This window comes from Mytilus edulis, chromosome 4 (genome assembly GCF_963676685.1).
Source record: "Mytilus edulis chromosome 4, xbMytEdul2.2, whole genome shotgun sequence".
Classification (NCBI taxonomy): domain Eukaryota; kingdom Metazoa; phylum Mollusca; class Bivalvia; order Mytilida; family Mytilidae; genus Mytilus; species Mytilus edulis.
The window spans coordinates 2,858,708-2,877,566 of record NC_092347.1 but is presented as its reverse complement, the minus strand read 5'-3'; the positions used below and the strand labels follow the sequence as shown (position 1 = coordinate 2,877,566).

The window sequence follows — 18,859 nt, the reverse complement described above, 5'->3', positions numbered from 1 at the left end:
AGGGCATTTTTAAAGGAAACAATGGTGGGTTGAACCTGGTTTTGTGGCATGCCAAACCTCGCACTTTTATGGCCATGTGAAATATAACATCAAAATGACAACACAGGACTACAATATAAATAAATTGGAGAACACAATTGACAAAGAATCACACGAACAACAGCCAACAAAAGGCAACAAGTTCACCGATATGACTTGTATAAAATATTGTCAGCTTTCGAATAAACTGTCATACTAAGTTATAAATATGTATTTAAGATTTTACTAATGAAAGAAAAGTCGATATAATTTATCCGTATAGAAAACTATAGATCTATATAATTATTCCATGTAGGACTATCCAAAAAGAACAAATTGTTTATAATATTAAAATCCTACAATCCATTCGATAAAGATAGATTTTGATCCAAGTAATCCTTAATTAGAATACTGGTAAGCATGGTATTACAAACGTAAGAGTGTTAAAGTATTGCCCAACGGAATGAATTGGAAGCAACTATGTCGTACTCCTGACTAGCTATATATAGGTACATGTGATTTCCTAAGAAAATAAGGGATTAGTTCTCTTATCTTGAGTTTTAGGAAAGCATTATCATAACATTAAATCGAGATAAAAGGTAAAATCACAAAAATACTGAACTTAGAGGAAGATCAATTGGGAAAGTCGATAATCACATGGCAAAATCAAATAACAAAACGCATCAAAAACGAATGGACAAAAACTGTCATATTCCTGACTTGGTACAGGCATTTTCAAATGTAGAAAATGGTGGATTAAACCTGGTTCTATAGCGCTAAACCTCTCACTTTAATGACAGTCTCATCAATTTCCGATATTTTTACATTGATGCGTTAAATAAACAGACACAATAAATATAATAGTCAAAATATTGGTACATCAGTCATCATCGTTTAACAATTTTAAAAGGAACAATTTAACAGAACACAAAAACATCTACTATCTACGAACACATTTATTGATTTGAGTGTCTGACGTCAGAAAATTTTATACGTCACATAAATTTGTCGTTCAATGTACGTACAAACAATTTTAAAATTTTCATGGGAATGTTAGCATACAGGGTTAAAAAATCAAAAGTATGTAAGAATAAATTTAAGAAATAGACCGAGATTTAAACTAGTCCAAAAGTTATATAAAGAATTTATAAGAATCCAAAAATAGTTAATTCCACTACGCGATTGAATGATTTTGACGTTTGTGGTTCAACGTATATTGTAATTCATAATAGAAATATATCATAATGAACAATATCATACTGACGGGATCTTTTAAAGTACAGAGTCACGTTATAAGAACAAAAGAAATACAAAAAGTCGCAAATACAAAACAAACCACAAAAAAATGAAAGCCGATACAAACACATTGACATTGAGATGTATAAGTACCGAGCCACGTGAAACGGAAATCACATGAAACCATTCAACAGTAAAAGTAATATTAATAATAGAACAAAGACAAATGAAAGAACTATAAAACACGTTGTTAAGATGATAAACAACATCAGTACGAAGAATCTATACATCAAGACCATCGTGTATTATTTGAGAAGTTGATACGGAATATTTATCAACAAGGTCTTGGTACCTTCCGATGAACTTTTTTAGAAAAAGAACGAGACGTTCTTTGACATACCCCTGTTTCATCAACTTTCTACTCAGACACTGATGACGTATTACAAAGTCTGAGTAGGAGCTGCAAGCTCTTGAATATCGAATAAGTTGGGAAATATATATCCCATATGCAGGTGAAGTTGGTATATTGCTACTAAGGTGGGGGAAATTTATGATTTCAAAATTAAAATCGTCTCGTTTGTCATAGATTCTGGTACTGAGATGACTGTGTAAGTCAAATTCGAGATATAAGTCTAAAAATGAGGCGGAGGAAGCCGTGTCTGTTGTTTCTTTAATCTCTAGTTCTGGGGGATATATTAATGGAACCCAAATAGAAAAGTTCGGATTGTTTATGGAAAGAACATCATCAATATATCTGAAAGTGAAATTAAATAATCTGGCTTCTTTGATTCTCTTGTTTTTTACAAGTGTCTGGAGGAACTCCGATTCATATGAAAATAAGAAGAGGTCGGCAAAAAGAGGTGCACAGTTTGTTCCCATAGGAATGCCGACAATTTGTTGGAAACGTCTACCTCCAAACTCAACAAATATGTTGTCGATAAGAAACTCCAGCATACTGACCACTTGTTCTTCTGTGTAGCATATTTTACCTTTTTGTTTGTCACTATTTACGAAATATGCCTTATGAAATCCCAAAGTAATAAATTTATAGCGTATGCTACCATTTTTATGTTGAAAGGCATTGTGGATTATTTCTTTTAGGCGATTTTTCAATTTCACATGGGGAATAGTGGTATACAGGGTTGAAAAATCAAAAGTTTTGATGGAACTAATTTCAGAAAAAGACCGAGATTTAAAATTGTCTAGAAGTTCTTTAGAATTTTTAAGAATCCACATATGGTTAATACCACTACGCGAGTAAACAGTTTCACAATATTTCTGAAGACCCTCTTTCACTGCGGACAGAATTTTAGTCAATCTAATGGACAATTCTTTAGTAGAACATTAAGATGAGCCAGCAATATACCGTTGTTTGTACGGAATTTTATGAAGCTTTGGTATCCAATACAAACAAGGTAAGTCTTCCGATTTGGTGTTTAATGCAATGTTAATTGAAGCCATGAAGGACTTATGATTTGCTAAAATCTCATCCTTGTCAAATGATATGTCTTTGTATGTGGGATTACCTGAGTGCTCCTTTATACCCAATTCTTTTACAAGACATTCGTAGTAATACGATTTACATACAAAGACAATATTATTTGAAGCTTTGTCCGCAGGAACAACAACATACTTATCATGAAGAGTTGATAGACATTTCATGGCCTCTTTGTCTCTGAAAACGGACTTTGGTCGATCGTTCACACAGTTTTTTTTAACTTGTGAACACGACGTTATATCAGAGACCTGATAGTTTTAACCCATTCTGACAAAGTGTCCAGTTCAACTTCTTCTCGCTTAGCCCATGCTCTGGCGTAGTCCTCAATGGAAGCCATAATTATTTTGAAGTTATGGTTCCAATTGATGTGTTGGGGTTCTCTAAACTTAGGACCATGAGAAATCACCTTTCGGAGATTTTCATGTTGAATTATGTTTAGATCCCCAGTTATAAAATGACCAGAGGGGCTGTAATCATAAGGCGAGTGGGAACAGTCACATGTCGGAGGTTTTTTTAGGTATTGTTCTAAGTCAAGGTCTTGCAATGCTTGTTTATAGTTAAATATTTTAGGTGCAATGGTTTTGGTGTAACTGTAGGATACAATAGGAACAGACTGATTTTGAAAATAAATAGGAATTTTAGATGTTACCTCCTTGTGATGTAGAACGTTGTAGATATTGATTGCATCAATTCCTCTATTGGCAAAATCAACAGGAAGGAATCTCCTCTTTTCCTCATGTGAAGGTTCCGATCTTATTGGTTTGAAAAGACGATAACTTGTACCTTAGTATGCTTTTGAAAAACTTAGTACATAGAGGCATTATTGCCATCTTAGAACCATTTGTTAATTGGGTAGATCGAACATTTAAGTCAATGATTGTTCTGATACCAAACACAAATATCTAAGCAGTTTATATGGTTTGCTTTTTGCTTGTTCAGACTGAGAGATTTATAAATATAGAATACTTTTAGAAAGAAAAACTATATGAAAGCTTAGTTTGGACAATTTAATAGCAATTCAAATTAAACAGTTCCCCTTCAGCATGGAAATGAATTTAATATAACTATACAAACTGCTAAACTAATTTTGTCACAACATCATTAAAATGGAGTTAAAGTCTTATAGGATTGTAAGTATGTTTTATTTTATCACCTTGCACTCTCATTACTTGGCTGTGGTTTACTACAGCAGTTGGTTCAAATTTCTGACCAGTTGAACAATTTGATTTTATAAAACAAATTGCAATTTGGTCAAAATTTTGAATGAATTGCAAGTGGTGGAGAGCAAAACTAACAGTCAAGTCACTGTAATGAGTAAAAACTTATAGATGCATTTAATGTTGTTTTTAATTTGTGAAGTATTGCTTTTATCATTGTTTCATATTTCATATACTAAATAACTGTAATTACACAGAAAAATCAAAAACACATATTTGGTTCAAAGTTTGCAGCTGCAAAGGTTGTATTTAACATTTTAAGAAAACAAAACTTAAAACAACCAAGTTCAAAAATATTGCTTCATATTTTTTTCGTGGTTTCTAAAAAGTAAAATCACCAAAATACAGAACTAATCGGAAAGTCCATAATCACATGGCAAAATCAAATGACAAAACACATAAAAAACGAATGGACAAGAACTGTCATAACTTGACCAGATTCTTATATAATTATTGTTACGGCACATTTTGTTGGCAGTAAGTTGAAAAAGATATGCTTTTATTAATTCACAACTCTTTGCTAATTCATTGCTGCGAGGCAAAAAAAATAAAAATAAAAAAAAATATCAAATAATAATTCAAAATAAAAGTATGTTTTTTCATTAAAACAGTGAGGTTTGGCTCCGTGTCACCTAAAAAAAGAACTGTTATGAAGAGTTTTCCTTTTCAAAGATTACTTCTTGTAAACATGTAGCAAAATTAAGCTGAGCTTATGATAATAGCCTTACACGAAGACATTGTACCGTAGTATAAAGTAAGAAAATCTGGCTTGATCGGATTTGATTTCAAACTTTCTAGTTGATCTCGTGACTTCTTAGTTCATAAAGGTTCCAGAGCACAAGTTATTCACATTGATCTGGTTGACAACCTACAGCAAACGCTTATGTTTTATAATTCTCTATTTAGACAGCAATTTCAAATAAAGTGCGCCTGAATAACTGTCAATGAGCTATGGGAGAACATTTGTGTGAATAAATCAGTAATCTTTAATCAACAAAACCCAATTGTATTACGACACATGACGAACGATTAAAAGGTTAACTATTATTGACATAAAATTGTACGTGTTATCAATGAAAAGATTCTGGTAATTTAGATTGAACATCACCCAAAATTAGAATGTTATCACTTGATTTGCTCGTTTGATTTCTAAGTATTTTGAGCTTTAGTTTTTGCCTACGTGAAGTCTTGGACTCGCTTAAATGTTCTTAATTAACTGTGATACGCCTTAACAATAGGAGTGTATGAAGGCAATATTCCACTGTTGGCGCGGTTTGTAGACTTGTCTTTTTGGAGTTTGCACTCTTAGAACGGCTTTTTCATGGAAGATGTCAGTTAGAGAGTGTTTTGACAAAATTTCAATCTCAAACTGATAAATGCATTCATCACCTTCGAGCACAGGTAATTATGTAGCGTAATGTGGTTCCTCGTTAAGCACAGGTAATTTTGTAGCGTTATGTGGTTCCTCGTTAAGCACAGGTCATTCTGTAGCGTAATGTGGTTCCTCGTTAAGTTCAGGCTTTTTAGAGCAGTAATTCCTCACTGTTTATTACAGTTTTTGTCATTCCAAGTATTGCCTTCCTTTTGTTATCAATGATGGGACAACATTTGTCGTAAATTATTTCTTGTTTCAGTTGTTGTATGTAACTAATTAACGCCTTTTAGACTAATCCATTGTATACTTCCGCCATATAAGCACTATCATAATATTTCAAGGTTTTGTACAAATGAGATGTATAATTATAAAATCCATTCCTTCATAAAATGAATCACTAATTATATATCTCATCCGCAATACTAGTATTTCAGTTAAAAAATGTATCTAAGATTGTATCTAAGATTCTAGCACTCGATGATACCGTTACCATCAGTATTAGTGATTAGAGTGTAATAAAAAAAACGGGTAAGTGATGGCTATGGAAATGGATATCAGTCGTAGAACCGTCATGATATTAATCATTGCAATTTGTCTCCCTTCATTTGTGCGATCAAATGTGTCTGATGATGAAGTCTGAAACTTAACAACATGATAAAACCTTACTTTAACCTAATTCTAATTAATTGAATCGAGAGAAATCGAAAAGCTAAGCACTATTGAGTGCAACATTATGATAATTTGTAGACACGAGATGATTTTGGTGGTTTATAATTGTGTAAATAATCAAGATTTATTTGTTCGTATACCAAAGTAAAATGAACCAAGCAAATAGGCAAATAAGCATTCAAATATCGTCTGAGATTACCTTAATTTTAATCTGATTGAAAAGACAAATTCTGTGTGCATGGTTTCCAAACAAGGACCTGACAGTGCAACGTCCTCCTTTTGATTTTTAAGTCCTTATTATGATCAAACTTTAGAGTCCCTAATCAAAAGGCAAATTTTAAAGCTCAAACACACCAAACAAATGGATAACAACTGTAATGTTCCTAACTTGGTACAAACATTTTCTAATGTAGAAAATGGTAGATTAAACCTGGTTTTAAGCAAGGAAAACAAATACTTATAAGTCTTTAATACATTTTTTCCTTTCTAGTGTTTTTGTCTGGGTTTTTTTTCATATCAGCTGGACATTTATTTATTTTTTAATTTAATCAGATTTGAAATCTGCGATAACGAAACGCAGAATGAATGCATACTTCCATTTATTTTGGTAATCAATATTGATAAGGACTCAAATTTTTATATCAGAGATGATTGGTTTTTGCTGATTTGTCTACAAAAATGTTCATCAGATACTTTATCGGAATTGTTAACTATCTATGTATATTAAACATCAAGGTTCATACTGTCAGCTTACAACCTATTAATGTTTATTTGGTTTTGGTTTTTTGTGGTTTTATATGCTTATTTTGTTTATATTTATGATAAAACTACCAAACGTCAGTTTAATAGTTATGTCGTAATCAATCTTATATTGGATTTGCTGAGAAGAAAAAAATTAAATTATCAATTCCCAGCGTGCATAAAAACACTATTACGTCATAATAAAAGATATTTCACCTCTGAAGCAGATAATAATTTTAAAATTAACAAATGCATGTTGTATATCCACTCAAAGCATAAATGTTTGTACCGTACATCATCATACTTCATCGGAGAAACTAAATACAATCTAATGAAATAGAAAGTAAAAACTGCTCGGTACCTATAATATTTGTGTATTAAGTTTACTGTTATTTAACATCTTGTAAATGAAAAGTACTGATGCAAAATTTGGATTGGCAATATTCCCTCTCATCAATAGCTGTAAAGGTTTTTTTTTATTAAAAGTATGATATAAAATCAAATGATTAAAATCAAACTAGCAGTAAATTGGTTACGGATAACTAGAAAACATTTACTTTTCTATGTACAGTCAATAAAAGAAGACTTTATGTATAGAATGAAATGAAAAATTTAGAGGCAAAAGTATTAAATTAAGTTTTTTATACTAATATCAGTCCAAAAGATCTAAAATCTATACTGGAGAACACCTCAAAGTTACGGAATTTGATGAGGCTGTCGTGAAAGTGAGAGGTTTAGCGCTATACAACCAGGTTTAACCCACCATTTTCTACATTTGAAAATGCCTGTACCAAGTCAAGACTATGACAGTTCTTGTCCATTTGTTTGATGTGTTTTTCTTTTGATTTTGCCATGTGGTTAGGGACTTTCAGAACAAATTTTCCTCGGAGTTCATTGTTTTGTGATTTTACGTTTTACATATAGATTTGTGACGCATTTGTGAATCTGAAGATTGTGTCTGATATACATTAATATCTACATTGTTTGCATGAATCTTACATTAAGGTGCTATTTTAATTTTGTTGTCATATTTAGTGTATATGTGTCTGACATGGTTTTTGAAGAGTTTGGTTCGACTTTCCAATTTTATGTACAAAATTTCATCATTGCTATACAGATATCACACTGTCTATTTCTTCATGTAATAGTTTAGTACTGTAACATCGCATTAAAAAAACTGTTGTTACTCGTTTATCTAATTTAAAGCTCAGAAACAAACCTGAGACAGACTAATATCAAATCGAAAAAGTATATGAGAATAGAAACATTACAAATAAACACACCAAGTTGTTTCAGATTTTTAGAAGCACAAAAAATTCAACATGCAAACCAACCCAATTTTGAATTCCGCTTTAGGGTGCATCATGTTGTAAATCATCCCTCATCACTCATTAATTTTACAATATTCATAATACAAGCTGCAGTACTGTTATCTGATATTGCAACATTTAAATCGCATTCTTTCTCTCCTGCAATGTCATATTGATGTATAATTGATGTTTGTGTCTGGCTTTTCTCCTCAAAGCAGCATATAATTTTCTACACGATAAATTATGCATAAAACAATGTATCAAAATGATCTATTAAGACTGAAGGTGAATGCACATTTTCAATAATTCATATTTTATATGAACATCCCCAAAGTCTGTTTGTAGAGAACTTGAGATGTACTGAAGGATTGTCGCCTGTTTTAAATTAAATAGGAAAGCAATTTATGCACCTCAGCAGTCACTGTGGTACCATTATTCAATGACTGAGCACGCCACATGTAATGTTATATAACCAAATTGTCTGATTAAAAACGATATATTTGTCGTTTTCAAAGAAAAAAAATCAAAATTGTCGTTGGGTCGCCATGCAGGGCTATGCACATTGTTTTAACGATATTACTTTCTTTCAAGCAATTTAAAATCTCTTTGTAGAAATTTTTGTGTGCAAATAAATATTTATAGAACAGTTAATCGAAGAATTCTAAAAGGGCTACCGAACAACACATCTATTCACGAATGCGCGTAGCGAATGAGGTAATCATCAGTGTTGTTTGGTCACGATTTGCATATTTCACATGTGAAAATTATAGGATTTGATTCCAGTAAAAAAATCAATGTAATTTATTGCAAACAATGAAATAAATTCAAATACTATGAACGTAAGTGCGTGTGTGTCAGGAAAAATATGTACTACCATTTTCTCTTCATTTTATTCGAGAATGGGAACCGATTGACCGCAGGGTTAATTTTTAATTATGTGATGTTAAATGATTTAATTATTTTGGTTATCTTAGTTACTTTCTCTGTTCCATAACTTAAAGCCTTTTTTTTAAGCGGAACTCCTTGTAATGAATTGATGACTAAACTTTTATACAGACTTGACATCAACTGGTGTCATTGAATATTTGTGTTGCATATTTATCTAAAATACATCGAGTTCGTTGTCATACATTATAAAATAAAACTCCCTAGTCTTACGTTCCAGAATATTGTTTCTGTTTAGTAACATTTACATGTGTATACGATACATTTGTATGCTAATATCCTGAACACACTTACTAATTATTCAAGCTAAAATATAAAAATAAAAATACATTTTAAATTGAAAATTCGGAAATCCATTAAAAAGGACAAATTTAATACTCGACTATTTCAACAAAGAGTGCCATAAGACAACTGACATATTTCAGACTTGGTTCAACATATCCTAAAGAGTAGGGTACATGTAAGTGTGTAAGTGGACAGGGTTTGATAGATAGTTTAGCCATCAATTTGTTTGATATAGATACATTATATTTTATTGAATTGTGGGAGCATCCAGAACAGACTTCATTGGTTAATGTTACAATAATTAGTATTCAGTAGCAAACATTGTGTAAACATGCATCATAAATCATCATCGAACATAAACTAATATACAATTAAATCTTATGTGAATTTCTGTTATTTGAGTTATACACAAATAGCATCATGCAAACTGTTTCTTTAAGCATTCGTTTTAAATGTGTGAAATGACTATCTAATTGAATTAAGATGTTTACCTTCCAAGATTAACACAACAAAAGATCTTATTTAATAACGATCCAGAGGTTTTTTCGTCATGTCACCAAGTCAACCTAAGAATATAGAAAAAAAGTAAAATCACAAAAATACTGATCTTCGAGGAAAATTCAAAACGGAAAGTCCTTAATCAAATGGTAAAATCAAAAGACAAAGCACATCAAACAACGACATTTTTGGCTTTAGTCGTCAACTGCTCTGGGCTCAATTGAAAGAGTTTTTGGATCTATAAAGATTAGTTTAATCCCGACTAAAAAAATGTTGTCTGTCCCAGTGCGAAACATTTTTATTTTGAAAATTTGGTATTAATGGTAGATCTTAAATTTGTATTATAGACTATAATTTAGTGCTAGAAAACTAATGCAGACACCTGTAAATTTTTAATAACTGAAAATTACCCCCAAGACGTTGTTTAATTATTTTTTTGATTGTTGATGCGTTGCTGTTTCATGGACGCATAGCCTACGTTTCAGTCTATAATACTTCAGTCGGTTTTAAAACCTCAGCAATTTATAGACTAAATCACAAACAATGTGCTAACTACTATGAACAGTTTGTTTTAAGACTGAATATGTTTGACTGTTATTGCATCTTGATTAAGTAGTGTCGTTATTAAGAAACCTGCAATTGTTATTTTACTCCTTGAACATTTCCTTACATTTCAGACTATTACTAGTTGTACGATACACATTTGTCTTCCAGATTAAACGCTACGTTCGTAAGATAAAAAATTGATTAACACTGAAATCCTAGAAATAAAATATGTCTGCTGTTTAGTCTGTTTACGGCGTTTTTGTTGCTTCTTTGAAAGAGCTATTTACGAAAAACATAACAAAGGCATGCTCAATGTTTAAGTTTGGATTCCCAAAAAGGATTCAAATTACCAAAATGACATTTTTATGGCACATTTGACGAAGTAATTATCTATCAGAAATTACAAGGCATGAATGGTATTATCGTACATAATATATGAATTACATATTCGTTAAGTGTAAATGGGGTGAATATGAATATTGAATGATCATATCTAATTTTGCACCAAGAATTGGTGACACGTTATAATTCAATGTGTAAACCCGTATTTGGCACACCTTTTTGGAATTTTGGATCCTCAATGCTCTTCAATTTTGTACTTGTTTGGTTTTATAAATATTTTGATATGAGCGTCACTGATGAGTCTTATGTAGACGAAACGCGCGTCTGGCATACTAAATTATAATCATGGTACCTTTGATAACTAATTTAACATTTCCCTCTGGGAACAAAACGTATTATTGAACAAGTATACAGCTTGGTATCCGTATGTTTAAGTGAAGTTCCCTTCTATATAAATCTACTATCTAATGGATCAATTGCTTAGAAACAGAAGTTGTCTATCAATGTCGATGCAGTGTTATTTACAAATACTGTTGTTTAATCAGAACCATAAAAGAAACAATTAACAGCTGATTTTACAAAAGCGGTTTATAAAGTAGAACAAACTAAGCTAACAACATGAAAAAACAAAATATTACACTGTGAAATCCAACAAAAAATGTAACAACTCCTTCTTCTGAAACATTGTTGCATTAATACATAAACCGAAAATAATGGCAATCCTAAACTCCATTCTCTGATGACATTATAACTCATTGAAATTCAGAACCTTAGATATACCATAATCATATTGATGTGGTAACCAATTTTGTCTGAGATATGAGTTCTGTAAAATTAAGTTATATTCACGTCACAAGCATTTCAATTTAATTTATTTGATCAAATCATAAAAGTCTGTGGAAGTCTTATATGTAACAAAATATGTAGAAAAAATAATACATAATTTGTCCTGAATAATCAGATTCAGAATGCTCCGTTAGATATTTCTATTACATTACCCTGAAAATATAACCATAGCATTTCAATTTTACATTGTAAACCAATCTATTGCATAATCAGACTCTCTTAATAATCTGATGCAAAATGAAATAACCTAGTCTTCAAATTCATTAATTCAAAAACACGATTCACAAAATATGAGAAAGTAATAGAAATTTTCGTCTTTTAACGTATATCGCTGTCTCTCTTCAACTTTGTACTTTGTTTGACTTTTTTCACTTTTTTGGAATCGAGCGTCACTGATGACTCTTTTGTAGACGAATCGCGCGTCTGGCGTAAATACAAAACTTAATCCTGGTATCTATGATGATTTTATTATGTGTGAGATCATTGCTTAAGGCTGTACTTTAGATTATATTATCACTTGGATGGAGAGCTGTTTCGTTGGCTCTCATATCACATCTTCGAATGTCTATTATAAGTTTTCGTAGGGGATGTAAAATAAGTAGCTGTGATATGATTGCAGACAAACCAACTGTCCTACAGAGTCCAATAACATTCCCTTAAGCAACTACACAACCGTCAACAATAAACATAAATTACATAATGTTAATCTATTCAAACGAAACGATCTGACGTAGAAGAATAAACAAAATCAAATATGACAGACAGCAACTGCGAACACCACTCATTTACAGGCTGTTAAATTTGGACATGCAGAGGAAGAATGTCTTGGGTTTAAACATGCTGATGAGAGCCCTACGTCACCTAACCCAGGACAAAGTTGTTATAAAACAACATAAAAACAACATATAATAATCTGTTGTACTTGGCTTGATCATTTTGATTTACTCGAAGTACAAACAAGCCAAAAAACACAACAAAGATCTAAATTAAGGTAACAGTAGCATACTGCTGTTCAAAAACACACACAACAGAAATACAGTACCAATCTAAAAGTCTTCGAATGAATGAAAACTAGTTCAAAAATAATAATTACGACTTTTAAATTTATAATGTTGTCCTTGTTTTTAAATATCAATTAGTGCACATTGAACGGATCAAGTATGAATACCCAATAAACAGTCTGAAAAAAAGACAATATAAAAATGAGAGACAGGTCGTTTTTGGTGGCAATAAAAGTTCTAAGAAAATAACGCAAAACCTATTTAATTGAAAAATCAACTTTATATTTAAACCTGGTTTTATAACTAGCTTAAACATATAATATTAGTAGCTGTTGATACATGTATGTTCTGGTATTCTCTCTTACACTAACAATACTTAAGATTAAACTCTGCAGTTTAACTGTCCCACATTAAAAAAAAGACATTTTTAAATATCTATCTATATTTTTTCTTATATTTCTATAAAAACTCCCAATGTCGTGGTGTCTATTAACTAAAATATTAGTATGTTGATCTGTATGTCTGAGGGAAGCTAGAACATCGTACGTGTAGTTATATATCAAAAAGAAAATTGCCTGAAGTAAAATTTTGTGTTTGGTTGTCTAGTACAATATCATTTATATTGACTTATATGAAAACATGACAGGTATGCATGAAAAGTCAGAAATTTCTACTGTTCGAAATAAATCTCGGTAAAAGTTAATTAGTATTATTTTCATGTGTTACGTTATATGTACAACAAAGTGGAACTGTCTTATTTAAATGAAATGTCTGTTGTTATAAGCACAATTTGAAAAAAAGCAATTTATGAAGTCTGATGTAAACAAAGAGGACCCGAGGAGACTGCTTTACAGACTTTTAAACTTAATCGGTGTCTTTAAAAGCTATATATCATGATCAGTCAAGTTTCAAATTTTTTCTATAATTAACTACAGCTATAATTAGTTCTGAATATTAAGCATATGGAAGAGGCGATAATCGTCTATTATCGAACAGCAAGAGCATTGAGAAACAAAAACAAACATGCCAAGCTCATGTGGATAATAATTATTCAGTGTCAGAATACTTTTGAAGCACTTCTATGTTTCAAAAATCGTGCTCAACTTCAATAATTCCAACGTGAGAATGTGCATTTTTGATAATTGTAATTTATAGGACGATGTCTCAAATAAAGGCTAAACATTGTATCATTCTATTTTCGCAATGGTCTATTCTGTTTATTTCACAATATTTTTTGACTGGTATATTTGTTTGCGATGGTTGTTGGACATATACAAATAGAAACCAGAAACATCTGTATCCAAAATTAGAATAACTTTGATATTGTGCTAATTGTGTTCTAGTTGTCAAGTATTCTTTTTCTGACATTTGAATACCCCACTATTATATGTGCATAATGAGTTTATTTTTGCAGGACAAAAACAATCAGTATTTAATTTTTATATGACGCACAAGTTATTAAACAACATATTTCAGACGCGTTTGTAAACTATCAATAGTAACTGTTATTGATACATCTTATATTCAATCCTACACTTGGTTTTTGATAAAGCATCCTTTAAATTAAATGATTGAAGAATTTGAAATGTTGGTTGAAACGGAAATAAAACCCATTTCGAAGAGGAAATCTGAGTGATTTTAAAATCAGTTTTCATCAGTCATTTTGACGCTAAACGGTTTCTAGCAGGGATAATTGCACTAAATTTCAAGGACTGTTAAATAAATAATAAAAAAATTGTGAAGCCTAAATAGACTTTTCTGTGCAAAAACATTTGAAATAGATGAATTGATTTGAAGCGTGACTGAACTACAAAATCGTTAACAAGATATTGTGATTTAAGTCTTAACTAAGAGTTTAAAAATATAGGGGAATCGTAATTTGTAAAATTATTAAGTATGTTTTGATATGTGAGCTATGCCATATTTGGCACAGTTTTATTCATCTGTACTTTAAACTAGCAGTACCACAAGTAGTCGTTTTCCGCCTTCATACTAAATATTCATAATACTGAAATTGACAAATTGTTTACATGTTAACTGCAATTGACTACATGTATCCTGTATATATTTATCATGTGATCAGATTTTGAAAATGAAAACTTATATTTTGGCATTGCCGTAGATCTTATTGATCTTTGACTCTTATTTACATCTTTTCACTATATCATTTAGACACTGGATGTTGACGATTAGTATTTTAGTCTTAGATACAAACGTACGAAGATGTGGATGGTTTCCAATAAGACAATTCTCCACTATGTTTTGTTATGTTGTAATAACCTTTGAACTACTGGATTTCAGTAACTAGGTCTGTTTTTTGCTGGTAGTTTTTGTGCATTATATCGATCTCATGATTTGTTACCTTTTCTAACGAATGTTAATCGTTCGTGTGTTATGTAATGCTGTCAAACCACTGCCTCTTGTATGATGGCGGGGTTGGCGTCCTGAAACATTCTTCACTTCACCATATTATGTTTATGCTTTTTCTAAGTCTTGAGCCTGTAATTTAGTAGTGTTCGTTAAAATATTTAACTTTTTTTTTATTTGTGTATATTGGTCATATCGGGACCTTAGCTTTGATACTGTGGAATCATTTAATTTCGTGGGTACCAATTTTCGTGGATTAAAGAAAACTTACATGTTCGTGGATATTTGATTTCGTGGTTTTGCCGTAGTCTCTATACAAGCCTATAGAAAATTTGTCATTCGTTGAACATTTAATTTCGTGGTTTACCTTGACCCACGAAATCCACGAAAATTGGTATCCAACGATTATTAATGAATCCACAGTAGGTTAATTTATGAAGGCTTTACGGTGACCAATAGTTGTTAACTCATTTGTATTATTGTGTATTTTACACGTATATAAACCATGGTTGGGAGTTGTCGCATTGGTAATCATACAACATCTCCTTATGTAAACATAACTATTATGAAAGTGATTGCCACAAGATCTTGTATTTGATGACTAATCACAATCTTATGATATTGATGATGAACTGAAAGCTATTTTAGCACATTATTTTTAAATCCAGTAACATAACTGTTACTTAAGTATGCTTTGAACTACAAGTTATATAGAAATATATTATTATATTTGCAATCAATGCAACTATTTTAATAGATGAATAAATATAAAACTATATCAACAGCTGAAAATCAAGAAGGTCCCTAGATACGTAGAAACATAATTTTTTTCTTTGTATAGTTTCATGTAATGAAATTTGTTTTACGAAATGATCAAATAATAATTCATATTTTGTAAGTTGCGCTGGATTATGTAATAAAATTTTACAAACCGATTCAGAATCGAATTATGTTACAGTAACGCAAACGTTATATCATCAATCGTGATGATCCGATTTTCGATTTAATTATTTTACACCCACATCTATTTTTGTTTAAGTTTCATCAAAGTAGTTCTATATTTAATTGAAATCCGGGAAAATGTTTGTATAAGATATCTTAAAGCTGATTTTAGTTTGCAATGCCTATGCTATTGACGAATTATCCGAGGATTTATACGCTGACTTTCATTATTATAGATGTACTAACATGATTTGGTCAGAACGTAGTTAACTTTGCTGGAATGAATGATAGCATGCCATTTTGAATTCACATTCATTAATTACTTAAGAAATTTACGAAGGTTCCCAATTTTCATCACCTTTATTTTTGTATTCTATGTTCTTTTTGATCACATGGTTCCCAAAGTTAACAAGTATTTCTACATCTGTGGCTTTCAAATTTGATTAAATCGTTCTGATAAAAATTTATCTAGAAAGGCACATTGTTGTACTGTTTTCATAAAATGTTCTTTTTTACTTTTCTAGTAATTGGTCGATACTGCTAATTTGTTGTTAGTACCGGAAGCCAGCATTCAGGGCTCCGGCATGGCTATGACTTGAATCATACCTTTTTTTAATCCTCCACTGATAAATTAATAAAATAGTTATCAGAAAACTGAGGTTTTCACTTCCCATAGGAAATTTGACCTATAATGGACCCTTTGTTCATATTGCTCCGGATGTCCTGAAGTATTTGAAACTTTTTTGGTTGTGAAAAAGTTAGATTGAATCGCTTCTGATGCGGACACGTGTAAATAAGAAAAGTTTTATTTCCATTCAAAATATGTTTTAAAAGCATATCAATACGCATGATTTACAAACTCATAACATAGAAATAAAGATGTTTTTGAGACGCATATTGTTTGCAAAATAGAAAAAAGGATTTTGTTAAAGTTGTTAATTTGATGCAAATATTTAGAACATCACATCTTAAACAATGAATAATGTTATCCAAATAAAAACGCAGATACTTTTGTAATATATTGATCTAGTGTTCGTATTAAAGTTGAACGCATGAACTTTCCTAAACTTTTTTTAAAACTTGCTTTCTTAATTTCAAAGTGTTAACGTCCTACATTTTTAATTGGTTGTGCATCTTTTGTGTGCTTTGTTTCCTCTGTCTATAATGGCTTAACTCAATAAATTGCATACATTTGGCCAAGAATGCCGTACATACGACATCGATAGCTTACACAAAAATAATGGGACAAAAAATTTAAAAAAGCAAACATCTGATACACACGACAAAGAATTGAAAATATGTGAAATGGCCAAATGTAAAGAAAAAACCTAGACACAGAAGCAGAGTTATGCAAGAGGGATATAATTTCTTTAGACAACATAAAAAATTCAGTGTTTTGATTAGCAAGTTATAATACCTTCGAAGACTTACAATCTACCAGCTAAAGGTTTTTTTTTATGGTGCACTAATTATACCACCGTACACTACCAAACGCTTAAAACCTTTAACTTTACAGCGAAAACATCGTTCTTTTGGTTGAAACACACTGTGCATATTCAATATTTAAATACATTGTTTTACTATTGAAACTTCTATAGTCACTTGTTTTCTTATTACATAGTTGATATCGAGTTTCGGCGATCATTCGATTTGTATGAAAAACACATGACCAATGTAAAGTTGTAATTGAACAATATTAGTTCAGATCCACACCCTTTAATGTATGAAAGAAAATCAAAATAATGAAAACGGTTTATTGTGTTAAGTTTCCAAACAACATATTGAAATTCCAACTATGAAAACTCCATCTTGATTAACTCTTGTTGCATTACATTAATTCGGGAATTGTGATACTCATAGATGTATATGTTTTTATATATTTATTCTGTGTTTAAATTTAAGTGTTTTTCTATTTGTAGAGTATAATATTCCATGTAGAACGACATCCAATTTTTACTTGGTACACACAGTGTGTGACATTTGGATTTTTTCCGACACCAAGACATGAACTAGCTTACAACTTGTTTAATCTTATCACAGTTTATGTTACACCTTTGGTAATCATTACAACATCGTATTGTTTGATACTTCATAAAATCTCAAAGAATGCAAAGCTAGCTAAAGGTATGTTATTCATTTCTTATTTGTTATTTTTCTTATAAATGCAAACACAATGTTAACAAATATTATGAGCTCATGTCAATCTTTATGTGCTAAATGAATTTTATTTTTATAACACTTCCTTATAAGACAATTGAAACAGCGCAACACATTATTTGATATCATTAAACGAATAACAAAAACACCTGCACAACAATTAACAACACAAAAGACAATAAAAAACTACTAGTATCCAAGAGATGTTATTATTTTTATTACTGTGGTCTCTTTGATAATCAATTTTTTTTTAAACACACACTTTCAAATGGTGATTAAACTGAACTTAGTATGTCATCCTTATATTTCAAGCTGTTAAAGACATGTAGAAATCATATACAAAAAAGCTAGTAAGAACATAAAAACAGGTCCAAACACTCCCAACCACATACATTTTTTTTAACCTCATCAGGCAATATCAAACACATCATACATTTAGGGAGATGCAGGAACTCTTAAAAGAGCAAGACCGATTTCGTCGACCGGACAAACGTTTTCGGATAAGCATGCTTTACATGTACTTATATGAGTCAAAATGTTGTAGCGGACATAAAACGTATTTAAAGGCCACAGCAATATACCGCTTTTAAAAAGCCATAAATCAGTTGGCATTTTTTTCCACCAGCGTTTAATTTTATTATACAGAATATTGAATAGATTTGTCATCGATTAAAGCACATTATGTATTTTACTGAAATCAACACGATCAATATGCCGCTGTTGTTTTTAAACAAAATTCAAATAATCATCGAGTTTAAACGGGAACTAGTTGTGTGAAGAGTTGAATTATCATTAAATGTCAGTGCATGCGGCTATTGAATTTGATTGTACATTATTACATAGATTTTTTAAATTTTTTGAATGTC

The 18,859-nt window shown here is 31.0% G+C and overlaps 1 protein-coding gene across 1 annotated transcript in view; it reads left to right on the top strand.

Annotated features, from left to right (window-relative positions):
- The window catches only part of LOC139521647 (adipokinetic hormone/corazonin-related peptide receptor variant I-like), a 67,635-nt gene that overhangs the window by 34,724 nt on the left and 14,052 nt on the right, over positions 1–18,859 (top strand). The window contains exon 2 of the mRNA XM_071315131.1: positions 17,756–17,960. Within this exon, the coding sequence (XP_071171232.1) occupies positions 17,756–17,960 (205 nt within the window). The remainder of the gene's footprint in view (positions 1–17,755; positions 17,961–18,859) is intronic.